Genomic DNA, 25,641 nt, shown 5'->3' with positions numbered 1-25,641 from the left:
TTTTAACAGGTCCGTCCACTGTTAGGCTCATACTTGCTCTCCGCCTCGTTCCAAACGGAGCGATAGCACAGTTGACTCTGTCTTAGCCAACCCTGTCAAAATAGGTCAGGTTACGGCACAAAACCAACACAATCGCACACTCACACCCTCACAATCAGCCGCACGCCGTCGTGTGCGCTCAATAAAGTTAGACTTTTCTATCATCTTCACACGTAGTCCAGGGTGGACCCCGCCTCTCGCCCCAAGACGGCTGGGATAGGCTCCAGCACCCCCGCAACCCTCATGAGGATAAGCGGTAGAAAATGAATGAATGAACATTAGACTTCCATCACATTTCAGATGTGTGCACAAAGCCAATAAGCTGGCCTGAACCCTGACCTAAAACCAAACAAACACCTTAGAGGACAAGAATGAATTTAGTCCTGCCAACGTGTATCGAGTGTGGATGTTGTGGATGTTGTGGATCCAAGAGACGTCCTGATGAACTTCCATCTGGTATGTGTTCTCAGATCGCAGATACCTACTCCATGGTGTGCAAAACCCAGAAGAAAAGAACTCCCATGGAGAACAACGGAGCAAAGACTCTGCCACGTTCCTTCGGCGGGGATAAAGGAAAGGGCTGGGGACGAGGCGTTCAGGCCCAGGCGCGTTCCCAGGAGGAGCCGTGCTACCAGCCGACGGGAGACCGGGCCTGGGCGGAGAGCGCACCGGCGGAATCCAACCCCGCGTACGCTACGCTCGACACTCATCGTAGACGTGAGCCGGCGGGCACCGGTAACAACACCGGCGGTGGCGCCGCTACGCTGAAGAGGAAAAAACAGCAGGCGCCATCAGCTGCACCTCAGGGCTCGGCATCCAACCCTTTGCCCGTTCGAGGCCTGCCTGGAGGAGATAACTTCTATGAGAGCATCAGTGACGTGAAAGGAGGCAATAGCTCCAGCACCACGACGATCTTCACCTTCAACGATGGGATGGAGATGTACGTCACCGGCCTGTAACGGCTGACATGCAGATACCAACCAGAAGGTTCTTGAGAAGGATCTTCATGTCAACTTGTCTTCAAAGGGTTGCGATACGCAGGTACTATGTCCTCTTCAGACTAAACGACAAATTAGTGTTGGCATCAGGTACAAACAGGGTTTTAATCCAGGTTCAGACTTTGCTTCACAGGTCTGTAGTTCAGAACCATCCTCAGCCCAAAAAGGACGAAGGTGTTTTAATAAACAAAACAGCAAAACTGGATTATACACCTTTAAAAAAAAACATACTCATGTTTTTGTGAGGCATCGTTGTCCATCATATCTTTATTTTTGTATGAACAATATTTCTTTGGTGTGGTTTAACTCACAACTGAAGCACATTTGATTACACACACACACACACACAAGTGTGTATGTACGTATGTTCATGCATGCGTCCTTCAAACCACGGAGAGCTGCAGCATTGATGCTTACTATATTAGGCGAAGGAGTCCACAGTGCGACGCATAAACACGAGTGCACGTGTCTCATCTTCACAGCACTTACGTAACGTAAGCAGATGGATGTCACAGAGATTTTTGGAGCTCAGCTCAACCTAAGCAAACATCACCAACAGGTTCCCTGTGCACACTGACCTGTTGCCTGGCAGGGAGGGATGGCGGCTTGTTCAAACAAAGTCATTTGGAGGACGGCTGACACTCGGGCCGCTGTCCCCGTTTCACAATGCAACATCCGTGTGGGGGCGAAATTCATGAATCGTTCAGGTTTCGGAAAACTTTATTTATATTCATAATCACAGCAAATTCCATAGAAATTTAGCAAAATGAGGCAAGCCAGGAATATCAGCCATTGCCATCCCATAATTTAGCACTGGTGTATTTCAACAATATATTGTTTAGCATCTTAATAGCAGAAGGGATGAATGACATTGAGTACATTGACCGTTAACGGTTATCAATGGCAGCCCTCTTAAAGGGATAGTTGCCATTTTTTTTACATGAAGTGATGTGACACCAGGCTGCACGGTGTTGAGTGGTTAGCATGCAGGTCTCACACCTAGGAGACCCGACTTCAATTCCACCCTCACGGTGTGGAGTTTGCATGTTCTCCCCGTGCATGCGTGGGTTTTCTCCGGGTACTCCGGTTTCCTCCCACATTCCAAAAACATGCTAGGTTAATTAGCCACTCCAAATTGTCCATAGGTATGAATGTGAGTGTGAATGGTTGTTTGTCTATATGTGCCCTGTGATTGGCTGGCCACCAGTCCAGGGTGGACCCCGCCTCTCGCCCCAAGTCAGCTGGGATAGGCTCCAGCACCCCCGCGACCCTCGTGATGCTAACCACTCTCCGCCGTGCAGCCCAAAATCCAAACTGCCCCTTTAATATTTGATCTATGTTTGTTTTGGTTAACAATATAGAAATCCTCAATATAATTATGAGATCAGCTCAGATTGGACAAACATCTCTGGAGCTGGAGGCATGATGACACATCTCTCGTCACACACACACACACACATGCACACACACGCACACACACACACACACACACACATTCACGCACGCTTGGCAGCGTTTTACAGGGTAAAGCGATCAGGTCAGGGCTGGTGAGAGTGTTGGGCAAGAGTGATATGGGTGACAGATTTCACAACGCCAGATTGTTTCCGTGTAAGAAAAAAGACCTTCAGGAAGAATGCTTTCTTCTAAAATACATATCTCCAAAAAAGATGATTTTATTCCTTTTAAATGTGATTTTATTGTACTATTGCATTCTGCAGGAATGGCTGTCCTCTTTTTTTTTGTATTAATGTGCTGTAAATGTTCTTGGGTTTGATTCCTGGCTTCAAGTCCAAACCAGTGCTCTCCATAGTCCTCTACATTTGATACTTGGAATAGCAACAGAAAATTGGGACTCCAAAGAAAACAAGCATGGAGTGTCCTTTGGACGATTGCCCCTCACCCTCTCCTCAGCCTGCTTTCTACCCCCCCCCCCAGCCTCCATGATAAACAATGTATGTTTCAAGTAGCTTTGGGCAGCATTAAAAAGAAGGGATGGTGGACTGAAGAAGACCTTAGAGGCGTAATAAATGGGTGCGAGGCCAATAGGAACGAGAGCGAAGAAGAATCTCACTGTGAGAGAACCTTGTAAATGTTGAAAAGGTCAGTAGCAGAAACGATGAATGTTGCTGTGTGACAAATGATGTAAAAGCAAATGCACAAATGTATTTAATTGCACTCTTCATTTTTTTTTCCTCTGCTTTTGGACAATGGATAGCTCATGCCACTGCCATGAATCTCGTGTGTGTTGGTGCAATTTCTTCTGCTTGATCCAAAAAGTGCATGCGTTGATATATGGAGATGAAACAAATATCGTGGTACTCTATTGATCTCTTGTTTGTACGTCTTTGGTTGTACTTTTTTTGCCATGTAACGCACAGCAGTGTTTTTCCAAAGCCGTGACTTAAGAGGAGGGGATGGAAGCCACTGGGAGTTTAGGCCTCCGTGTTTATCCTCTGCAACGGCGGAGCGAGAAGAAGCGATACGGGTGGGGGAGGGGGGAGAACTAGCATGAAGCTTGATGTGGATCACTGCAAATGGACACAGACCCCGTGAACCCTCCTCCTCCTCCTCTTTGGGATATGTTCTTGTGCAGGCACATGTACGCACACTGCAACGTTTAGCCATGTGCGTTTCCAGTTTAAGCGGAGGAAGCACTTTTTCACCCCTGACTGTACTCCCTCCCCCAGCTGTGTTCACTCCCCAATACCGGACACAGAGATGGCTTTCTCTGCTTCACCTCTCTCCCTCGCTGTGCAGGGGGAGGAGCTTCTGACGTCCGCTTCTGAAGGACTCCGGCAGTGTGGAGTGAAGCAGGCCTGGTCTGTAGCAACGAGGCACCGTTGGCCCCAACTACTGTCTGAGAAGGATGAGGAATAGCAGTGGAGATGCCTCCCAGACAAAGCTGGCTTGAAACCACGATCATGCCTAATCCTTTTTTCCTGGCTGTCACTTTGTGTCACATCGTCACATTTCCTTTCTCCCAAAACAAAGCACTGATCTTGATCTATTTGTTGTACACCGATTGAGACTGATGTTCGCTGCACAATTATAGTAGGAATATGTAAATGTGTAAAATACTGCTGCTGTTCTGATGTTGTCACAGTGTAATATAGAGTATGCAGTATGTTTGTCAAGGGGAGGGAATACAGTGGGATGAAAACATTTGGGCACCCCTGGTCATTTTTGAGATTTTCCTTTATAAATCACTGGTTGTTGGGATCAGTTTAATATATCATATAATATATCATATAGCAGACAAAGAAACGGAAATGATGTTTATAGGATTTACAGAAAGTGTGCAATAATTATTAGTCAGGTGCATGAATTTGCGCACCCTTGTTTTTTTTATTTGAATACATTTCTTTGGTAAGCTCGTTGACCCTTGACCTGCATACAGCCAATCATGAGAAAGCGTATTTAAGGTGGCCAGTTGCAAGTTGCATCTTCTCTTAAGAGTAGCAACATGGTAGCCTCAAAACAACTGTCACATGACCCGAAAGCAAAGATTGTTCAACATCATGGTCTAGGGGCAGGATACAAAAAGCTAGCTCAGAGATTTCAGCTGTCAGGTTCCACTCTGAGGAACATAGGGAATAAATGGAATGGTCCCTTGAGGTATGCTAAAGCACATTTGGACAAGCTAGCTTCATTTTGGAATAAGGTGCTGTGGACTGATGGAAAATGGAGTAATTTGGACATAACAAGGTATGCGGTATGCATGGCGGATGAAGAACACAGCATTCCAAGACAAACACTTGCTACCCACAGTAACATTTGGTGGTGGTTCCATCATGCTGTGGGGCTGGGTGGCCAGTGCAGGTACTGGACATCTTGTTCAAGTTGAAGGTGGCATGGATTCCAGTCAGTATCGGCAGATTCTTGACAACAGTCTTCAAGAATCAGTGACAAAGATGAAGTTGCGTCGGGGCTGGAGACCCCCAACAAGACAATGACCCTAAACACTGCTCAAATTCTTGAAAATCTTGAAAATGACAAGGGGTGCCCAAACTTTTTCACACCATTGTATATGTTTATCTCAGACACATTTGTGGATGCAAAATGTTTCCTGCTTTCCATGCACATACAGATGTTTTTGTTAACTGTCTTCAGATATAATTATGGGCCAATACTGCTGTGACAGCTGTAGCCAATGTACGTTCTCAAAGCACAGGATTTACTTGGAAAAGAATATATTAAAAATATATATAGTGTGACAGTGTGGATATGCAAAAGATTGTAATGTTTTATATTAACCTTCATAAAATATTAAAGTGAGTTTTTACTTTTCTAATAAAGTGGCACATTATAATTTGTTTGTCTCTTTTGCCTAAATAGTCTTCCCTTTCCTGGCGCCAGCGCGGCTTCTTGCTTCAGCAACCATTTGGCAGAATTTCATGTTCATGTTCGCAAAGGCAGCCCTGTGAGATATATTTTTCTCTTGCGGGAATCACCAAATACAATAACTTCTTCAAGGAAGCAGAGATTGGTTGAGAGCAGAGAGCTTATCGCGCCTACAGCCACGCCCATAAGGTAGCCCGCCCCTCTGTGACATCACAAAAGAACAGTTTTGCGACGCCCTCTGAAACCGAGCGTTCAGAGCAATCCCAAACTTCTGTCAGGGCTCACTTCCAAATACGCAAACCTCATTATCTGAAACTTTGGCATGGTTTAACATGAGAATACAACATTCTAAATACATTTATTGGTCAGAAAAGTGGGAAAAAGCATAATAAGTCCCCTTTAATAACAATTTGATTTGTATCATGGTCTGTGGTCGCCAATATAATTCAAAAACGATATTGGTTCATTTAGATCATCCAGTAACCATTTAGTCAAAAGTTCAAACAGTCTGACTGTAAAAAGTAATTAATCTTGATTAATCACAGGGCAACAGCACGTCGTATTTGTTTCCACACCACACCACAAATTGCTTGTACACACATGTACACATTGCCCCCCCCCCTTGTAATTGTGGGGCAAAATTAGCATATTTTAATGAGTTAATATGAGCTATCTAACAATGACATCATGGGAAATATGTACATATTTACGTAAATATTCTTATACTTCTATACTAACCGAGCTACAGTGTGCTGGAAGACACAGCCATCCCAAGTAGAACAGACATTATCAAACGATAACATTTTATAATTTTAGAGGGTTTTGTCATCAAAATAGGTGTGTCCCAAATATGTCCTATGAGCTAGCTAGCCAAAGAAGATACTGGTATGCAATTGCAATATTGGATGATTCAATATTTCCTATGTAAACCAAAACTTAATGTTTCGGTAGAACTTGGCTTTCCATTGTCCTCCATGGCCTGGAATGTTTTTTCAGCGCCATATTAGGAAAACTTGTATACAGTGCTGGTGCACAGTGGTCACGGTTTACCATATGAACAGCTTTTCATCGTAAAAATTCACTGTCAACTTTTTGAGAACGCGTAAATTAGACATAAAGGATCATTTAACTTGGAATAACATAAAAACCTCAGTGAGCAGGCCTGCATGGTTCGTCATTCTTTGCTCTCACCAGGGCCCAGACCAACTCATAGTTGTCGACAGACACCGGCCGGTTAAACTGTAAAGAACGCCCACGTCCCTTCGTGACCCAATCAGATTACACAAACAAGTGATTGGCATGTATAAACGGCCCAATCCCCAAAAGCCTTGCTGTGGAAGCGTGCCAGAGTGTAATGTTTATGTACAGCCTGGACCAATGGGGAGCAAGCACAGGGGGCGTGGCATTCTTTTGGAGGAAAGAGGCAAAACAATCTTTATCCTCCGGACCGGGCGGCTTGTTGGCTATCCCGGGTAGGCAATTCCTAGCGGCGGCGACCGGACGCTCCATGTAGACTAGAAGTAGACGTAAATACACAAATAATACCTATCAAACTGCGACAATCGTGATAAATGTATTTCACTCAAAAAAATTGCACTAAGATCTATAGAAAGCTGGTTTTCTTTCTTTAGTCTGCACTCGCTCGGCGTTAACATGGATTCCAGGTATATGTTGGACAAGCCGGTCGTCCCTGGGGCGGACTTCGGGTGCCAATCCGCTCGATCGGTGCTGCGCGACAGCCGGCTGGGGAGACGCGGCGTCGTACCGGCTGCCGAATCGACCACTGACGGGGCTCTCTTCTTCAAATGTGTGCTCGACGGGGAGGCAGCGCCGAAGGTTAAAGCCTGTCCGAGGGCGAACGGACGGGTATTGCCCGACGTGGAAAAAGTAAGTGCCGTGTCCTTCTCTTCCACGACGGATTTGAACCATTCTGTCAGCCGTGTGGCGTCTTGCGCCGATCGAGTGACAACAGGCCACAGTCGTGAGCTCCAAACTGATCAACTTTGACGCTTTACATGTGACATATGTACCATGGCCGAACTAACACCTCGCATTGATGCTGGGAATGCTTAAGGTCGACGTTAACTCTACTCCAACTAATAAAGTTAGAGCTGGCGTATTTGCAAAGTTCACCGGAAAGAGGGTCTCAAATTAGCGCCCCTCCCCCTCCTCCATACTCCAGGGTGGAGCTTCGCAAACACCAGTTGGCCTCTTGCATACTTCTCAGTCATTTCAAGTGCGCACAGTTACTGCTTTCGTTTTAGCAGTTGCACAAAAGTTGCACTCGGTGTTGCTTTTGTATTTCATCATCTCCGGGCTGTGTGCATGCTGGTTAAGTTGTGGCTCATAGCACAGATACCTGACGTGCTTGTTGCTGGTCAATTCCTAGTCGAACTAAAAGGAACATTTTAGCTTTATTGCTAATATACCAGGCATTAAAACAGGACAGTATGTGGAGCTTTATTTGCTCTTGCATTGAGTTCTTTTGCTTGTTTCTGTGGTAGCTGTAGTGGTTACTAGTAGGAAAATAAATGCAGAATAACATATGTGTGTTGTAGGTTTTTGTGCAAAAACTTTATTCCTAAATGAAACATAAACATGAAGAGTCAAGATGTGAAAAGGGTGGTGGTTTTTCTTAATGCCTTGCAACACCCTTGTTGACAGATGCCCATAGGCCTTTGTTGCATGTTATTACATTTCTCAGTGTTATCTGCCAACAAACTATGGAATCAAACTATGGAATGGATTGAGTAAGGAAATCAAACAATGCACAACGATGAGCCAATTCAAGAAACAATACAAGCAGTTGATGTTTGCTAAATCCAAGGATGAAGAGTCTTGAACCAGTCATGATGTGCTATATATATCACTATATTGACACGCACTATGGTACCCATTATGGCATTGGATGTCATATTACCTAAAAAAAAAACTTAAACCATATTAGGAAAGCAGGAAGTGAACAAATGTAACAGTTAGTGATTGTAAAAGTACCAAATGGAGGGGTAGGATTTAATAAGCTTTGCTTCTTCCTACTCCTTTTGGACATGTGGAACTGGGAACTGATTATGGGATGCACTCAATTGGAATCTGATGCATGTTCAAATGAAATAAAACCATTACCATTACCATTACCATTACCATTCCATGTCTCTGCTGTTGGCTGTCATTAAAGACATGCTAGGAATAAAAGTATTTCCTACTCCAAAGCCGTTTTCCTGTATCTTTCAATTGAAGGGACAGCCAGAGTTTCCTTTCTGATATTTGCATGATAGCGCCTGTAATTGTACCTCACCTTAATTTATCCTTCCATCTTTTTCAAGACTGGTGTGGGGGACCACAGAGACACTGGTTGCACTTCTAGCCTGAAGAGGGCCAGTCCTACGCACTGCCCAGGCACAAATGGGAAAATGCCAGGCAGCTTTATACACTTGGACATCAGGAATCAAGAGAGGCAGGCTGGGATGGCCCTCAGCTTCAGGCCGACACAAGGACAGAATGTACCACAGACGGAGAGACAACCGCTCCCTTCCTCGCATATCCCCGTTCCCAGAAACAGGTAGGGAGGCCTAATGACACCTTGGAAATACTTTTTTACGTTACCTGTTTCCTTTTGATTTCTTGGTACATCACATTCATGCGTACAAACATAATTGTAAGGCAAAATATCCCAAATTGAATTAAAACACTAGCTTTTAAGATATATGACTGATTTGCCACTTCACTTGCAGTGAGAAAAATGGAAATGTACAAAAGTACAAACTATGTTTTTTTTTTTTGTGTGTAGTTACACTTTTCCACAGATGAAAATATAACTTAAAGGGGAACTGGACCTTTTTTAAATTTTACCAATCATTCACAATCCTTGTGAAACATGAACATGTGTTTATTTCCCTTTTTTGTGCAAGTTAATTTCAACAAGTTAAACAAGTTAATTTCAGCTAGCTTACAATGCTGTCATTATTTTCGACTATGAAGCCCTCTAAAATAAACCCTCTAACAACGTTGCATAGTTTGATGCATGTATGCATGGCGGATGATTAACACAGCATTCTGAAAATCATATGAACTTAATTTCACTTCTCATTCATCAGTATGTTTGTATATTTAACTGAAATTGTTGATCCAAACAACTAGTGGTTTATAAAGGAATAACTGGACAATTACCAGGGGGCCCCAAACTTTTTCATACCATGTGTTCATGTTTCACATAAGGCTTGTGAATGATGGGCAAAATATCAATAAAGTTTAGCTCAGTTTTAAGGTATTATCCGGTACTTTTGATATAACACCCCTACAGTCACTTTTACAGTCCTATTATTCTTTATTTAGACCACATTGTGCACGCTGTGGGCTCACTGCAAGGACGCAAGAGATGGCCGCCACTAGCATAGCAATCTACCAACTAGTTAGCCTTCCTTTTTACTTATTTTAAAATTAAGAATTTCTTTTTTCAAATGGGATGGGGAAGAAGAAAAAAAAGAACCAAACACTTACCACTTCCACACAGAAAGAGAGGTGAACCTTTTTTTTTTCACCCAATCAGCCATGGCATGTCGGCTTGGCTGACTCCAGTCATTCTCAAGGTAATGTCATGTCTCATCAGTGTAATATTACTGATGCTTAGGGACCAGAATATGACACATAACTTGTCTTGAAATGTTTTTTGACTAATAATAGGCAATAGTCAACCACAAATCATTTTTTTAAAGAAGCAGCAATAAGAGCGAGGAACCAATGTTTGAACCATGATGTAGTCAGGGATGACTCTATAGTTAGGTGTCTTAGGTGAAATTACTTTTGTTCCACATATTGACGCTGAACCATATTATTATATTCAGTATTATATATTCTTCTAATCATAATTATTATTATGCACAAGGCCTGCAAAAGTATCAACTTAGTTTTTAATTATGCTGTGATTAATTGATTTTTAATTGGACCGCACCCTGACTTGCAGGAGCGTTTCTAAGCCAAGGCCTCCTCCTCCTCCTCCTCCTCATTGTAAACCCTCTCTCTGTTGACAGCCTGCTCTCTCGCTGTTTGACAGGCAGGAAAATGAGTCTTGTTTTATGTGGGTGTGTTCTGTTTTGTGTTTCATGTGTTGTGAATACTCGCGGCGCATCGTTTTCTGCAGATGCGCATTTGGAACGTCTTTCAATTTACCCCAGGCTAACCTTCCATATGGTAACAGTTGTGCACAGAGCAAGCAGTAAGTGCACCCAGGGACAAGCCCTGCGCACTGATAAGTGATTATGTAACAGTAAAGAGGACTGGGAGTGACTGCAGGCCGCGTCTCTCGCTCTCCTCTCTCACTACTATTGGTTACTCGCCGTGTGGGTCTGTAAACCTGCGTTACACATTAACAACCAAAGTGGTGGCATCTGCCAACAGAGGAGCCGTGCAGAACGATAACGCGGATTTTATACAGTAACGCCTGTCAACAGAACAGGTTAAAACGGTCATTTTTGATAGAGGGCGTTGTCTGCGCGTTAGGTCCTTCCTTCTTTATCACAAGAACGTCATGTGCCTCTGGTCACATATGACGCAGGCCCCAACATGCTTTTTGAGCTTTGGTCTTTGTGTGCAAGTTCTCACCTCCGCAGTTGGGTCTTCACCAGGTTCAATGTATGTCTTCACCGCAGTGTATTGACGGCAGTCTCGCTCAGAGCTGTGAGTAAGCACTACACAGCACACAGCTGCTAATGTGGTTACATAAGATGAGATAAGGCTGTGGTCATAATAGCGGGGCCTTTGTTGCTCTATTGACCTGTAGGATGAACACTACTGCGCTAATTTACAATTTTGTCTTTGTTGCTACAGCTTTTGTACACTTGCATAGCTAATGGAATCTAATGGAATATACAGCTTTACTTGAACCGCTCTCATCGCGACTGAAATGGTGTTTTTGGACCTTGTTGTGTCAATTTGCAAATGCTGCAATGCTGATTAATATTTGATATAAGCTTTAAAATTCCTACATTGAACTTTTGAGTTTTTGGAGAGTTTCTGCTTGAATTTCTTTGCAAGATGTCAGAATTTCCTCCCACAGCTGCTGTTTTGTTGTGATCTGCCTCCCACCCTCATAAATATTTTGTTGATGATGCTCCATAGGTTCTCACTTGGGTTGTGGTCAGGGGCAAACCATGAGTTTCTCACCTATTATGCCCATGAGGGCCAATGAGGTGGGTATTCTATTTCATGCATGAAGGTAAGGATCTTCATATTGTACCCTGGAAGAAAGTGGTCAGTCAGAAACTCTACATATTTTTGGGGGTCATTTTCACACCTTCAGTGACCATAAAGGGCCTCCCAGCTCTCTCCCATCGATTCAAAACATAACTCAGCCATTTCCTTGCTGACATCACAGCCTTGTTGAGATATGCTGGCCGTACGCTACTTCATCCACCCATGGTACCATGACCCCCATCAATAAACAGGATTGTTTGAAAATTAATCTTCATATATTTGTTGGCCCACTGCAACCATTTCTGCTTGTGAGTATTGGTTAGGGATGGCCATATAGTACATTTACTTGGAGCTATTTTTTATGTACCGATATACCAGTATAGATGATAAGAAAAGGACTTACACAATACCGGTAGAAATGATCAAACGGAACCATACCGAGGTGATGACGTTGCGCCACGGCGGATATATAAGATGAATGAAATGCTGTCATGGTGAGGAGAAGGAACGTTTGTGTGTGCAAGTCGTGGCACTAAATCACACACACTCCGCACATACTGAACATACTTCCGTGACCGTCCTTCAAAATAATAGCGCCATTTGCCCCATGTCTGCCTAAACCAAACAAGAGTGTCATAAATATCTTCCATCTGCAGTAGGAATTGCATGGGTGACTACATCTTCCTTCATCAAAAGCACAGACATTACAGTTAGTTGGCTGAAGATTTAGTAGCAATATGTGCAGAGGCTGACATCCCATTAGAAATGTTACCCAATTTCTTACCAATCAATACATTTGCTTTACAATTTGAGACAATTGCATTATTGTTTGCATAATAATTTTACAACAAAGTGTATATGTTTGAAGCATTTCACTTCTTGAAACTTGCTCGCAAACCAAAAATAAATTATTCTCTATGCATATTGGGCGAGTATTTTTTATGTAACATATGGATGCACTGTAAGTTCTGAACCTATGATATCACAGTGGTTATGTCCAGGCAAGGTTTTCTGTATGATTGTATAACACAGTTCAATACCAGCATTTTCATTCCTGTTGTAGCTTGTTTGGAGCTGGCATTGCACACCTACACATGAACATTTTGGTATGCAATCACTATCAAGAGATGCTGTGGTTTTCCCTTTTGCAATATAAATTCTACAACAACATTGTTGTTGCACAGGCCTTTTTCCAAAGGCCGTCCACAGGCTGCCTTGGTAACAGCCGGATGGCTTTGTTTACAGGGTTAAAATAATCTTCATTTCTGGCATCTATTGCAGCGACACAGCACAAATACGTCTATGAAGGACACAGGGCTTCAAATCTTGTGGTTAAAAGTATGAAGTCAAAAGTGTGTCAGTTTGGTCTGTCTCCAGACTTTACAAACTGGACGTTTTGAGCATCACCTGCGCTCACTGGGTCTCTTTAGTCGTCGCTGACAATCACTGTGCCCAAATGAAACCATATGCATGAACTCTGAACAACAGGCCGTCATCTTTCAGAGGTCCGTGTCAAACCCAAACAACGATAACAATTCCGATTGTTACAAAAGGGACCTTTAATGTCTCTTCTCAGCTGCCGTAGCGTCTATCAAAATTTTACTGAACTGATATTTTCCTAAAAATGATCTATGTTTTACTGCTAATTATTAAAGATCGGAAAAAGGTAGGAACAAACTTTTTTTTCCTGCTGACCAACAGGTGTCCAATCTTTCTTTGATAGGTTCCATTTTCATATACATGCCACAGAACACCATATTCATATTCAGTCAATATCGAATAAGATGGGCGGTACTGGGTGCTGGGATTGGATTTAATATTTGAAGTTAATATTGTTAAGGGTTGTTGTTTGCTTTCTGCTGCAGCGATTGACTTAGGAACAAGTCTGGTAAGGTTGCAGTTCATTTGGGGTCGCTGTAACTTCAACACTAAATCATTCATTCATTTTTTACCGCTTATTTTTAGTTTTTATTTTTACTGCTTTTTTTTACTGGAGCCTATCCCAGCTGTCTTCGGGCAAGAGGCGGGGTACACCTTGGACTGGTCACCAGTATTTTTTTCAAATACTTGAAAAACTTGTAGAAAAACATTATCATTCAATAGCCTAATCGTCTCATGTTATTTTAATATCCCATTTTTAATACAGATTCATGTTGTATTAGTCAAAGCAAACATATGAGAGGGTTAGTTAGTAAAAGCTGTTGAATACACAGTGTGTGGATATTGACTATAATTCCTACTGACTGATGGAGCTGAGCCAACCTCTAATATTCACATAGGAGTGGAAAAAAGAGAACCAATAAAAGTGTGCGCACCAATTCCAGTACGCCTGTTTTACTCCCACCTGTACTGTCAGCGGTGCGTCTGCGAGTCTTTCCCCCTGCTTGCTGTCCTATTCTCGTTGTGTCTGTGATTCTGTCACCCACCACAAAGCAGAGCCTGTTCTACCTGTCAATACTCATCAGTGTGGGATCCAGCACACTGATAAAAGAACAAAGAGCAGTTTTCTGTGAACAAAAATGGGCTCTGACAAAATGAAGTGGGGAGGGGGCAGTTTGTTTTGAATTTGAAAGCTTTCCTGCCTTATCTGTCCTTGCCCAGGTACACTGTCACCACACTGTGGTGAATAGAAAGTGCTGACGCTCGGCATAAACATGACTACAGAACAAGCAACTGCATTGAGGAGTGGGGGGGGGGGGGGTAGAGTGAAAAGGCCGTCTCTTAACATAATTACTGTCCAGCCTTCTACTTTGTCCAGGGAGAATTACCATAAGGGTTTCAAGCCAGGTTGGTAGGCGAGAGCTCTCCACATCTCAACCCCTCCGTTCCTCTTTTTTTAACCGACCCGCCACCGGCACTTTTACCGAAGGAGATATTACAACCTGTTGCTGAAAGTCAGAGGAACAGCTACCCACCCACGTTTGTCTGGGATGTTAACCCAATGACTTTCAAGCTTCTCACATACAGCGTAGTTATTGACATTTCTCCATTAATGTCATATACTGTATTTTCTCTATAATTTACACCCAAGTACTGTCACATTCTGCAACATTTATTTCAATTCAAATCATACATTTGTATTTTTATCTGAACCCTTCTGTCATCTGCCTGGACCATAACAGGTTAAGTCTCTTGCACCAACACAGGCAGAGGTGAAAGGTCATTCATAATGAATGGAGTCACGTGGGAGGGCAGGGTTCAACGGGGATGCGAGCAGGGATCTGGCAGGTCCGGCAGGTCAGCCTCAGATTCTGGGTTACGTGTCACATAGACAAAGTATAACTGCAAAAGTCGGAAGTAAACAAAGTAGACAACCGCTGTCTCTTCACCTAAACTAGGATAACATTTCATCTTTGTGTTCTCGTTCCACTTTTCCAGAATGTTAGAGCCATTATTTATCTTTAATGATGGGCTCCCGCTAATGGAGAGTTATAGTGCAGCGTGGTGATGAGAGATTAACCATCTGCCACTATATGCAATGTAGAGGAGAGGTCAATTTCATATGTGAGGAGACGACTAGGCAAAGAGGAATGTTTTCTGCAAACCGAGACACAAGAAGAATTACAACAAAATATATATGATTATACATCATCCTATATGTCTTCAGTGGGAGTGTGACCAAGTATTGGAATATATCGATATTTAATGCACTGCAGTAGATCTACAAAGGACAAGGGGTATGATTAAATAAGCTATGCTTCTTCTTAGTCCTTTTTGGACATGCAAAACTGTGAATTGTGCTATGTGATGGATTCCATTTTAAACTGTGTGCATGTTCAAATAATATTACACCATTACCACTTTCAATGCCGCTTGTCTGCCAATGAAATGCTTTGCTCAGACAAAATGCATTATGGGAAAACATAACACTTTTTTTTCCATTTTAAACTTGTATTGGTACTTGTTTGTATATTACTTTTGAGTGTTAAGTTGCTGTGTGATTTTAGCATTCTACCATGACTCAGCCTGTTGAGTAATGACCTGCATTTGATTGATGCAATTGATTTACAACTCATTGGCCATAGCTTGGGGCTGCAGGGCGGATGAGTGGTTAGCTGTGTGGCCTGCACACTAGGAGACCCGAGTTCGATTCCATCCTCTGACATCTCTGTGTGGAGTTTGCATGTTCTACCCATGCATGCGTGGGTTTTCTCCGGGTACACCCAGGCCCGGGTGTAGGGAGTTGACCTGATTACCTACTACTGTCGGTCCTGCAGTAACCCGGTGAGAGAGGGCAAGAGAGAGAGAGTGAGAGAGAGACAGAGAGCAAGGAAGCAGCAACACAACCTGGCGGCCGTCACACCCTCCCCCAAAAAATGTTTTCCAGCAGAAAACGTTTCGGAAAATTCTGTGACAATACCAATAATACATGAAATATTACCCTGAAGATACACCAAAAAAAAAAACGCCGGGTTTACCATAAACAATTAAGAGCAACGTGCTCTCCATAAGGCATTAGCCACAATATTATTTTGAACAATTTTTGGTCAAGACTTTTTTTTGCCTGTTCTCTCACAACCGTCTCTGCTTGTTAAGAGCTCTTTCAACAGCTTTGTGTCTGTTCCATGTATCCCATTTCCCATTTATTTGGTCTTTAGCTTCTTGCTTCTTTGTTGGAGGTTTGACTGGTTAAATCCTATTCCAATCCAGATTTAAACTCCCAGAACAATATAGTGCCTCATTTTGTGCTCCCCAGAAAAGGTCCGCCTCTTATCTCATCCTCTTACTGCTTTCTCACTTTTCGGTCATAGTTTCTTTTTGTCTGAAATACCCACAATGCTACGTAACTTGGTCAACAAGACAGCATGTGCCTTGTTTTTTTTTTTTTTTGAGAGGCAGCAGATGTTCCTCATGACTGATGACATGCCATTTTACTCCAGAGGGTGGAAGCAAAATGTGACGCATTCCCGCTCTTGGTTTGGATGGTTATCTGCACAATTACTGTAAACACACAACAGAGCTTTGCCGTGTATGCGCAATAGAAAATAACGGGTAACCAATCACTGAGGTTTGTCATCACATCAGAAGCCATGTCAGATGTATAGAATCCTTATTGTAATCCTTTCTTTGTTCCATTCAACCCCTACAATTGATATATTGACACAATTGCGTCATTTGGTATTGACTTTTGGAACAATGCACTTTTTCTTGACCCGAGCAGCTGTAGGTTTAGTAGTATTACTTACAGTATTCTGTGTCTAGAACCATTTACGTAGACACACACATCTTATAACTTTTATAGTACAATGGCTTTTAATAAGGAGAATAGCTTAGTGATATGCAGTCAAGTGAGGCAGGTTATATTACTGGAGGTAATTATACTGTATTATAAATGTATTTCTGTATGATTCCAATTGTTTGTAGCATTTTCTTCGGTAAAAATCATGTACACCACGTGCAAGTTGGATCAATGTGCCCGTCAGTTTGTGTTTGTCAGCATGTCGCCAATGATACAATGTTGCAGAAAAATACATTATGTATTGTATTACTCAGGCTGTAATATATACAGCCTGGGTAATGTGTGACATAAAATTTCAGTACCGGTGCATCCTTTAGGGTACGGCTTGTGTGAGCTGGAAGGTGCTTGTCATTTGCGCAGATGAAAGCCAGTGTTATTTTGATGAACAGAGGCTGTATAATGAGTGATAATTTTTTTCCAGGCATCTGATTGGCCAAAATGCGCATGACAGCCACTAAATGTATTTTTATGTGATTGTCTGGTTCAGACATGGCCCAATTTAATTGTGTCCATGGCTCCTAGCTGTATGTGGTGAAATCCATTAGGCCCTCAGTGCTTAAAGATGTACTGCAACATTACCTTATTACAAACATTGATCAAATTCCACATAGCCAAATTCTTGACAATCAGTTCTCGATAAATGACTTCCACGACTACCACTAATTGATTGACTTGGACTCCTACCCTCTGATGTTACTGTACTGTTACTGCCTGGTCTGCTGTTTGTTTATTCCAAGGACATGTCGCAGTACAGGGCTGTGCGGTGGTCAAGTGGTGGACCCGGGTTCGATTCCACCCTCGGCCATCTCTGTGTGGAGTTTGCATGTTCTCCCCGTGCATGTGTGGGTTTTCTCCGGGTACTCCGGTTTCCTCCCACATTCCAAAAACATGCTAGGTTAATTGGCCACTCCAAATTGTCCATAGGTATGAATGTGAGTGTGAATGGTTGTTTGTCTATATGTGCCCTGGCCACCAGTCCAGGGTGTACCCCACCTCTTGCCTGAAGACAGCTGGGATAGGCTCCATCGACCCTCGTGAGGATAAGCGGTAGAAAATGAATGAATGAATGTCGTAGTCCAACTACTAGTACTACTGCTTATTTATCTTAATGCTGCTGCTTTTTATTTAACGGGGACCCATTATCCAAATGTGTCCCTTTTGGATTGAATTGTGGACTCCATAACCAGCACAGAAAGCTTTCTAGTTCTTGCAGAATCTGCACCTATTCAGCTGTATTTCTTTGGATTCCGTGCATCCCACGAAAACGGTCTGTTTTAACATATTTCACCCAGGCATACCTACTCCTCTTTTAACATACAACCATATGTGTTGGATCCCGAATCCGATCCGGAAGTAGAGACTAGACTGTCCGAAGTTTCTCAAGAATTTATGTTACTTCCCGACATCTGTCAATGGTAAGTAACTGTAGCATTTTAGTTTTAGGTTGTTTTTTGGGTAGCGCTACTAATTTAGCAACCCCACTTCCTGTATGGACACTCTATAATGCTACACAGGCAAGCACTTCTGTCATGTAAATAATTGGGTTGCGAGGGGAAAATATAATCAGTCAACCAGCTCAACAGGTCATTTTGTGACTTCCCATTTTTGTCTTTCACACATTCAGTCTGTTCATTCTGTGAGCCAGTCATCATTCAGCACAGACTTGTGAAGGACACTCCTCTCCTCGCCCCTCTGGCTGTCACATCAACACATTTGCTATGCAATGCTGACTCAGGTTTGACTCGTATATTTATGCCATGATCCACGCACAAGCAGCACATGTGAATGTAGTATAGTACGCATACAGTATATACTGTGTTGTATGTTCACTGCTGAGAAGTTTGACAGAAGGACTTATGGTAAGAAGGAGTTTGACAGATTCCCGCTTAACATCCACAGTGTTTGTTTTTTCCAGCATTCAGTTTTTCCTATTTACCGCAAACTGATGTTTCGATAAAGATCTTCACATACCTTGTGAAGGGTGCGAATGGCTGCCCAAATAACCCGAGCACCGCTTGTCGCTCTTCCAAGGACTTTTCACAATGTGGTAATTGTCCCTCTATTCTAGCCACTCTTGGTTTTAATCCAGAGATATCTTTTTGTTTGTATACAGTAAACGGTGGCGCCTCGAAGCAAACCATCATTCACAAGGTTTGTCCATATTTTCAAAAGATGATTTTTGAAAATGTTGTGTGTGCTTCAGAAAACACCATTTATTTTTGTACACCTCTTTTTATTTAGTGAATTTAGTGCAGCAATACAAAGCTGACCGGCAGCACAGCACAGCACTCCGGGGAACAACAACCAAGGCTGCTGCTAACTAAAGCAACCCACAGTAGCAAACAAAACTATGCAGACAAAAAATAAATAAATAAAAATAGATGGATAAATATTACATGCCGAGTTGAGACAGAATTGGTAAGCCAAACCAAAAATAAGGCCACACACACGCAAAAAAGGGGATGGGGAATCTAATTACATTCCGATTAAATAATGATTCTATGCAGATACTCCATAAAGGGCTGCCAGGTTCTACTGATCACCAGAACTGTAAAGTGAAAATCTTTTTTTTTCTAGTTGAATGTGAGTATAATGACTTCCTAGAGCCAACTGTTGGGGGAACGGATGTTTAGTCCTTCTGCTATTGGGAGACCAGCAGCAGCACAGTCAGGGACGACAAAGAGAGCGGTACAGGGTTCGGGAAAACAAACTGTATCAAGCACCACAGCAAGCACATCAGAAACCTGACACCAGAAATTGTTCACACTGGGACATGATCAAAACGTGTGTGTGTGTGTGTGTGTGTGTGTGTGTGTGTGTGTGTGTGGTTAGCAGGTGATTATTTGCATCAATTGCAGATGTCAGATACTTTGGCGTATTCCTGTGTTTGTCTGCTATATGATATATTTAACTGAAATTGCTGTTTCCAAACAACCAGTGATCTATAAAGGAAAATCTTGAAAACGACAAAGGGGTGCCCAAACTTGATAGCACTGTATTTACAAATGTTTGCATGTTTTTGAAGTATTTACATACGTGTGTGGGCGCGTGCGTGCGCAGACTATTTATAGACAGACCAACAACAACAACAACTGCATCACCTACATCTTCCCTTTGCGATCACGACACTCCCGTCACCGATGTCACCCCAATCCTTCCTGATGGTGACAGATCCACAGCCACTCAAACTGCCAGTGTAAGCTGCCTGGATTTTTGTCTCTGCTGGATTTGTCGCCATTTCCCTCTGTCAGTGCTCGACTCACCAACTTCTATCTTCTTCATATCCAAGCTGTTGCTTGGTAGCCCCCAACTGGGACAGAAATACATTGTCTACAAGTCGGAAATTCGCACACAACCTTCAGAAGACTTTGATCTGCAAGCAAAGGCGTTGATGGACATCTTTGGCAGTCAACGTTCCTTTTTAAAAAGTAATAATAAACGTGTATGAAATAGTTGAACCTCATACAGTGGCAGTGATCCATCCATTTTCTACACCGCTTGTCCTCACTACGGCCGCACGTGTACGCTTGAGCCTATCCCAGCTGACTTCAGGTGAGAGACAGGCTACTCCCTGGACTGGTCGCCAGTCAATCACAGCATACTTATTGTTTAGTTTCTAACAGAAGCACTTGACTGATGGTTGACAGTTTGAATTCAGAGGCGGAAAACACATTGTACACAAGTCAACAAAAGTGTGGCCAACTTTGTCTGCCACAGTCAGGCTGTGCCAGTCTGGTCGTCACCTCGTTGTTTTTTTTTTCGTGAATCAAAACAGCTTGACGGTTGGGATCACTCCATTTTGTCCAAGAAACAATTCTTTTTTTCCTCTCGAAAAAATAGCCGTCATATTGATTATGTAAGAGTAAAATCGCTCCACCATTGCGAGTGTTTCCATTCTTATTGCATCCGTTTGTCTTGTTAACTATCCCATCAATGGTATTCCACGATGACAAAGAAGCCATTTCTACGTTTAACTTTCCCCAGCTCCGACAGAGTAGAATAATGCCTCTAATATAGAAGGGCCATCACATCCGTGCAAAGAAATCAATTCCTAAAATGAGATAATGGCATTTTACTTTCGATCAGTATCCAATAAGTTTTAGTTTTGACTGAGCCCATATATAGTAGATAGTAGATTGATGCAAAGACTTGCACAGGCAGTTTTTGTTTTGGTGCACCTCCATAAATTAGTAATACTGGATAGAAGGAAAATAATTAGCTAGGTGTGCAAAGAAAGAATGTGCAGGCAGCATAATATGTTGTTGCGGTCGCTCCATTGAGGAAGGACATGTCACTTTTGGTCTTTTTCTTCACAAGGCAGACTGATTCTCGGAAAGTGAAAATTAGATATAGTTAAATGCTAAAAGTGGATAAATGCCGCCCAACATTGGCCAAATGCTTGGTCTAACCCAGGGGTCGGCGACCTTTTTTGGCTGAGACCGCCATGAAAGCCACATATTTGAAAGTATAAGGCTAAAAATAAAAATAAAGGGAACACTTAACACAGTATGACTCCAAGTCGATCACATGTGGAGGCCACACATTACTGAGCTTACACTAAAACTCCACTAACAAATGTATTCAAGATTCCTGACCTTGTGAACTATCACACCTTGAATATCTTTAGTTGTTCCATGGTTCTTTCTTACCTTTGTTGGTATGTGTTTGTCGTTATTTACCATTATGGTATGTGTACAGCGAATGACACTGTTCTTAAGGCTCTATTTCCAGGCTGAACCATTTTCGTCTGAGTGGATGAAACGCCATTTTCTGTCACATTTTTAGTGTTTTAGGTTTCCGCTCACTTGGGTGGGATTGTACCATTAGGCAGATTTCTTTGGGTTTTTTATTTAGTTTTAATGGTGTGACGGGGTTTTTAGTTTCTACCAGTATGGACGTTGTGGTGTCTATGTGTGTTTTAATAATATTACTGTGTATTAAGTTCATGAAGGGCAGTGAATTTGGGAGGGGGCCAATTGCGTCTTCTGAATTTATTAGCACTGTTGTCTGATTTGATACTAAGTACGCTTGTAGTTAGCTATTTGAAATTCAAATGTGATTAAAATGGTGAGACAGAACAGGAACATGTGGAAATATTGTTGACATGAATGCCATATGTTAGATGAAATCAAACGTGAGATTATGACAGTGGTTTGCTTCATCTATCACTTCGGAAAAACCAGTTCATGCGGGAGTCAGACCCAGGAGAGGGAATCATCGTCGCCAATCTTCTATTATTGCGCCTTAACAAAGCCGGTCATTGTTTATGCTGTGCCCTAAGGCGACAAATTGCATTTGTGGATCAAGGAGGGGGAGAGAGCGAGCGAAAAAGAGATCTTTTTATCCTTTCACTGAATAGTCATTACACTCAACAGCCTGCATTAAATAGACACAACTCCAGCATACAACAGCCTCTCCCTCTCCGGGGGGCTTGCAGCCTAGGGACTTACGTAAGGGCCAGCGTGTGTGTGGACTGCACAACATTTGATGAATTATAAATACGCACATGATTGCACGCTTACGTCTTGATAATATCACCTGATGCTGCTCACTAAGAGGTGAATGCAATTATAAGAAATACCAAACAAGATCTTTCTTATTACAAAGTCAGAACACTGGCATAAGATTTTATCCAAGAACGGGGAAGGGGGGGGGGGGGAGGCACGACTTGCTGTTTGCTGCTTGTCATGACCATGCACTCCATCAAGAACAAATAGGGACCAGGGAGAGGCATAACGTAGCACTGAAGCAGTAAGATGGGAACTGAGAGAAATGTGCTATTAATAGAGGCTATGTATTGAAGTGGGGGAGGGCAGCTGTCAGTCACTACATGACCTTATTATACCCGTCGGACTTCATGGTACCAGTTCCTGTTCTGTGTTTGTCCCGAGTGGTCAAATGTCATGTTTTTAAATCTTGATCTAAGATCCACAGGAGTGCCAACATTAAACTGAAATACGTGTGGATGTATAAAGAAAATCAATAATCTAAAATGTCTACAAATATTAATGTTCTTTTTCCATTTTCCCATTGCTTTTTCTTTGTATTTTTTTCCATTTTGTCGTTCCTTTTTTTGTTTTGTGTCTGTCTTTTCTATTTGCTTTTTTACTTCATGGCTCAAGCTGGTGAGTAAAGGCAAAAGGCAAACCATGACCCGCCCACAGCAATCGGTCTTCCCGGAAGACCTGGGTTCGATTCTCCGCTTGGCATCTCTCTGGGGAGTTTGCATGTCTACAGGTACTCCGGTTTCCTCCCACATTCCAAAAACATGCTAGGTTAATTGGCCACTCCAAATTGTCCATAGGTATGAATGTGAGTGTGAATGGTTGTTTGTCTATATGTGCCCTGGGATTGGCTGATGACCAGTCCAGGGTGTACCCCGCCTCTCGCCCAAAGTCAGCTGGGGTAGACTCCAGCACCCCCCACACCCCCTGTGAGGATAAGCGGCATAGAAAATGGATGGATGTGCTGTCCACATATGGCCATGTTGTTTACATCTTTTATTTACTGTATGATGACTAGAATAATGTTGGTGGACGAGGGTGGCTATAATCCAAAGCAAACATACTTCACTACGATGTGCTGCGTTACATAAATGATTAGATTTGAAAATGTCGGTCAGCATCGGTGCTTCCACGGAGCTCTGGAGAACCAGGGAACACAGCGGTGATAGCCACGCGCCGTGACCAAAAAGGTTATGCTGTAGTCGGACACAAACATGGCACTCTCTCAGCCAGTTACTAAGTAATGTAGATGTAGATTTTAAAAACAACTCACAATTTGCTATCTCCATCTAGTCATTGTGTCATTGTGCGGAAAACCAAGGGGTAAGTGGGAAGACAAGTGCCAAGTGCCAAGGGGTGGAATTGGGATTCAGCCATAAACTACAATACAGTGAGACATAAATCAGGCATATCCCAGGGATTTCTATGCGGTTGGTAACATGATGAGCCGAGGTGTTGTGTTAAATATAGAGCAGGGGATTGCTGAACACAAACACAGAGTCATCATATCTTACCCTCTCTCTCTCCCTGTGGCGATTTCGTGTGTTGATGTTTGTGAAGTGCTTCCGAGCAACAGACAATTACTACAATTTATGTACAAAGGGATGTGGACAGTTAAGACGGAAATGATTTTGAAGATTTTCCAAGAAAGTTTTAAACCTCATGGACCTGTGGCTCGTTACTGGAGCTCGTTACTTTAAAACCTATTCACATTTGAATTGAAATAGTCTGAAAATCATACGTCTTTATTTTGTTTGTCAGTGATATGTAAGTATGTGAAAAAAAACATCCAAAACCAACATCCTTAATCATAATTGATTTAGTAAAGTCAGACTGTAATGCCCTTATACCGCAGTTCAGACTTTATTGGCATGTAATTTGAAAAAGTAGTCAAAGGAATGCACCACATGTACCATTCTCTTTCTCTACCCATATAGCTAAAAGCTATAAACTAGCTAAAATGTTGCTCCCCATTACTCCTGTTTAATGTGACTCTCAGGAACAGAGGTGGTTTACATGGTGATTATGGCGTTATTATCGCCTCTGATGTGCAGTCCAGTGGGCCCTTCGCATTTAAAGGCAATGAGAGGAGTTCATTTGATTGGTTAAGATCAGACTTGGCTGTGTCAAACCCTCTCACGCCTACCTGTTTGTGGATACATTAATGTCCAGATTGGTTTGATAGCTGCATAGCTTTCCAGCTGTTAGCATGATCAATTACACATGCACCACAGATCCACGTATTATGAAACGTTTGTGGAATATCAGAGCTGCACCAGGAAGCAGCAGGGAAAGATTCAATGTCAGGAAATTGGGGGTCGGTTTGGAGTATTTCTGTTTGCGTGTGTGTGTTTATTTGTAAAGGTGTGCTAAAAATGTTTCAATCGCCTTGGAATTATCTCTAAGGATTGTGGGTGATTGACCTCTGCTTTACGTGACTGATACACACAACCAAAAGTATGCATTGCGGTCAGTATTAGCCAACTTTGTCATGCAGCTGCAGCCCAAATGAGACTGACACAGAGTCTTACTATCTACTTTAGAAGATTGAAAGTGCGGTGTGTTATATTCCAAAGTCAACACAACAACACCTTGTCTATAGTGTACACAGAATTGGAGAAAAAAGCACAGAAATGTTCTGAAAAAGAGGCGGAGATAGACATATGCATCAGATGCATGTCCTCGCTTGGCCCCGTTTGTTGCTGAGAACAAGGCCAACCACGGAAACAGGACACGACTAATCTTGTTATCCTGTTATCTCTTGTCCAGACCAGGTTGTTTATGCATATGCGGTGAGTGAATGTGTATGGAAGCGTACACGTTACCCACGCTTGTGATATTCTGACAACCTGAATAACTGTTTACCCCCAAACGGAACACATTGTCATCAACTGGCATGTGACACTTTCACTAAAAGTGTCACTAAAAACTTTTTTTAACTATGAAAAATATTACACATGCGAGTCACTTCCAACTTTGGGTGTGTGCGTGTTCTTCTACATGTCCGCTTGCTTGATTTACTACCCGTCGGTGTTTGTGGAGTCCGGAATGAAGTTTTTGTGTGTTTGCACAGAGACTTGGAGTGAATGTGTGCCAGGGCTTAGGGCTTGGCTGAGAGAATGCCTCAAACCAGTTTACTCTGGTTGTGCAGACTGGGGGCGGGACCTTTTTTAAAGCTGCAGAACATGTGGCGCTTTTTATGTGTCAGTATACGTCTGTGTTGCACAGATTTCATGTGTACATTTACATACATATGAGTATGTAAAGCACATTAGCTCATATGCATGTTGCCTGCCTGTGTTGAGTCAACACTTTTAAAATGTGTGTGGGG

The 25,641-nt window shown here is 42.6% G+C and overlaps 2 protein-coding genes across 5 annotated transcripts in view; both read left to right on the top strand.

Annotated features, from left to right (window-relative positions):
• The window catches only part of LOC131104658 (uncharacterized), a 37,374-nt gene extending 32,041 nt beyond the window's left edge, over positions 1–5,333 (top strand). For both annotated transcript variants that reach the window (XM_058052071.1, XM_058052070.1), the window contains exon 9: positions 510–5,333. In XM_058052071.1, the coding sequence (XP_057908054.1) occupies positions 510–998 (489 nt within the window). In that variant the 3' untranslated portion in view covers positions 999–5,333. The remainder of the gene's footprint in view (positions 1–509) is intronic.
• A 1,468-nt stretch (positions 5,334–6,801) lies between these two features.
• slc2a4rg (SLC2A4 regulator) overlaps positions 6,802–25,641 on the top strand; it is a 30,620-nt gene continuing 11,780 nt past the window's right edge. For all 3 annotated transcript variants that reach the window (XM_058052477.1, XM_058052476.1, XM_058052478.1), the window contains exons 1-2: positions 6,802–7,265; positions 8,702–8,937. In XM_058052477.1, the coding sequence (XP_057908460.1) occupies positions 7,032–7,265; positions 8,702–8,937 (470 nt within the window). In that variant the 5' untranslated portion in view covers positions 6,802–7,031. The remainder of the gene's footprint in view (positions 7,266–8,701; positions 8,938–25,641) is intronic.

This window comes from Doryrhamphus excisus, chromosome 16, assembly GCF_030265055.1.
Source record: "Doryrhamphus excisus isolate RoL2022-K1 chromosome 16, RoL_Dexc_1.0, whole genome shotgun sequence".
Lineage (NCBI taxonomy): Eukaryota > Metazoa > Chordata > Actinopteri > Syngnathiformes > Syngnathidae > Doryrhamphus > Doryrhamphus excisus.
The sequence above is the reverse complement of the archived record's forward strand: the minus strand, read 5'-3'. Positions and strand labels throughout refer to the sequence as shown.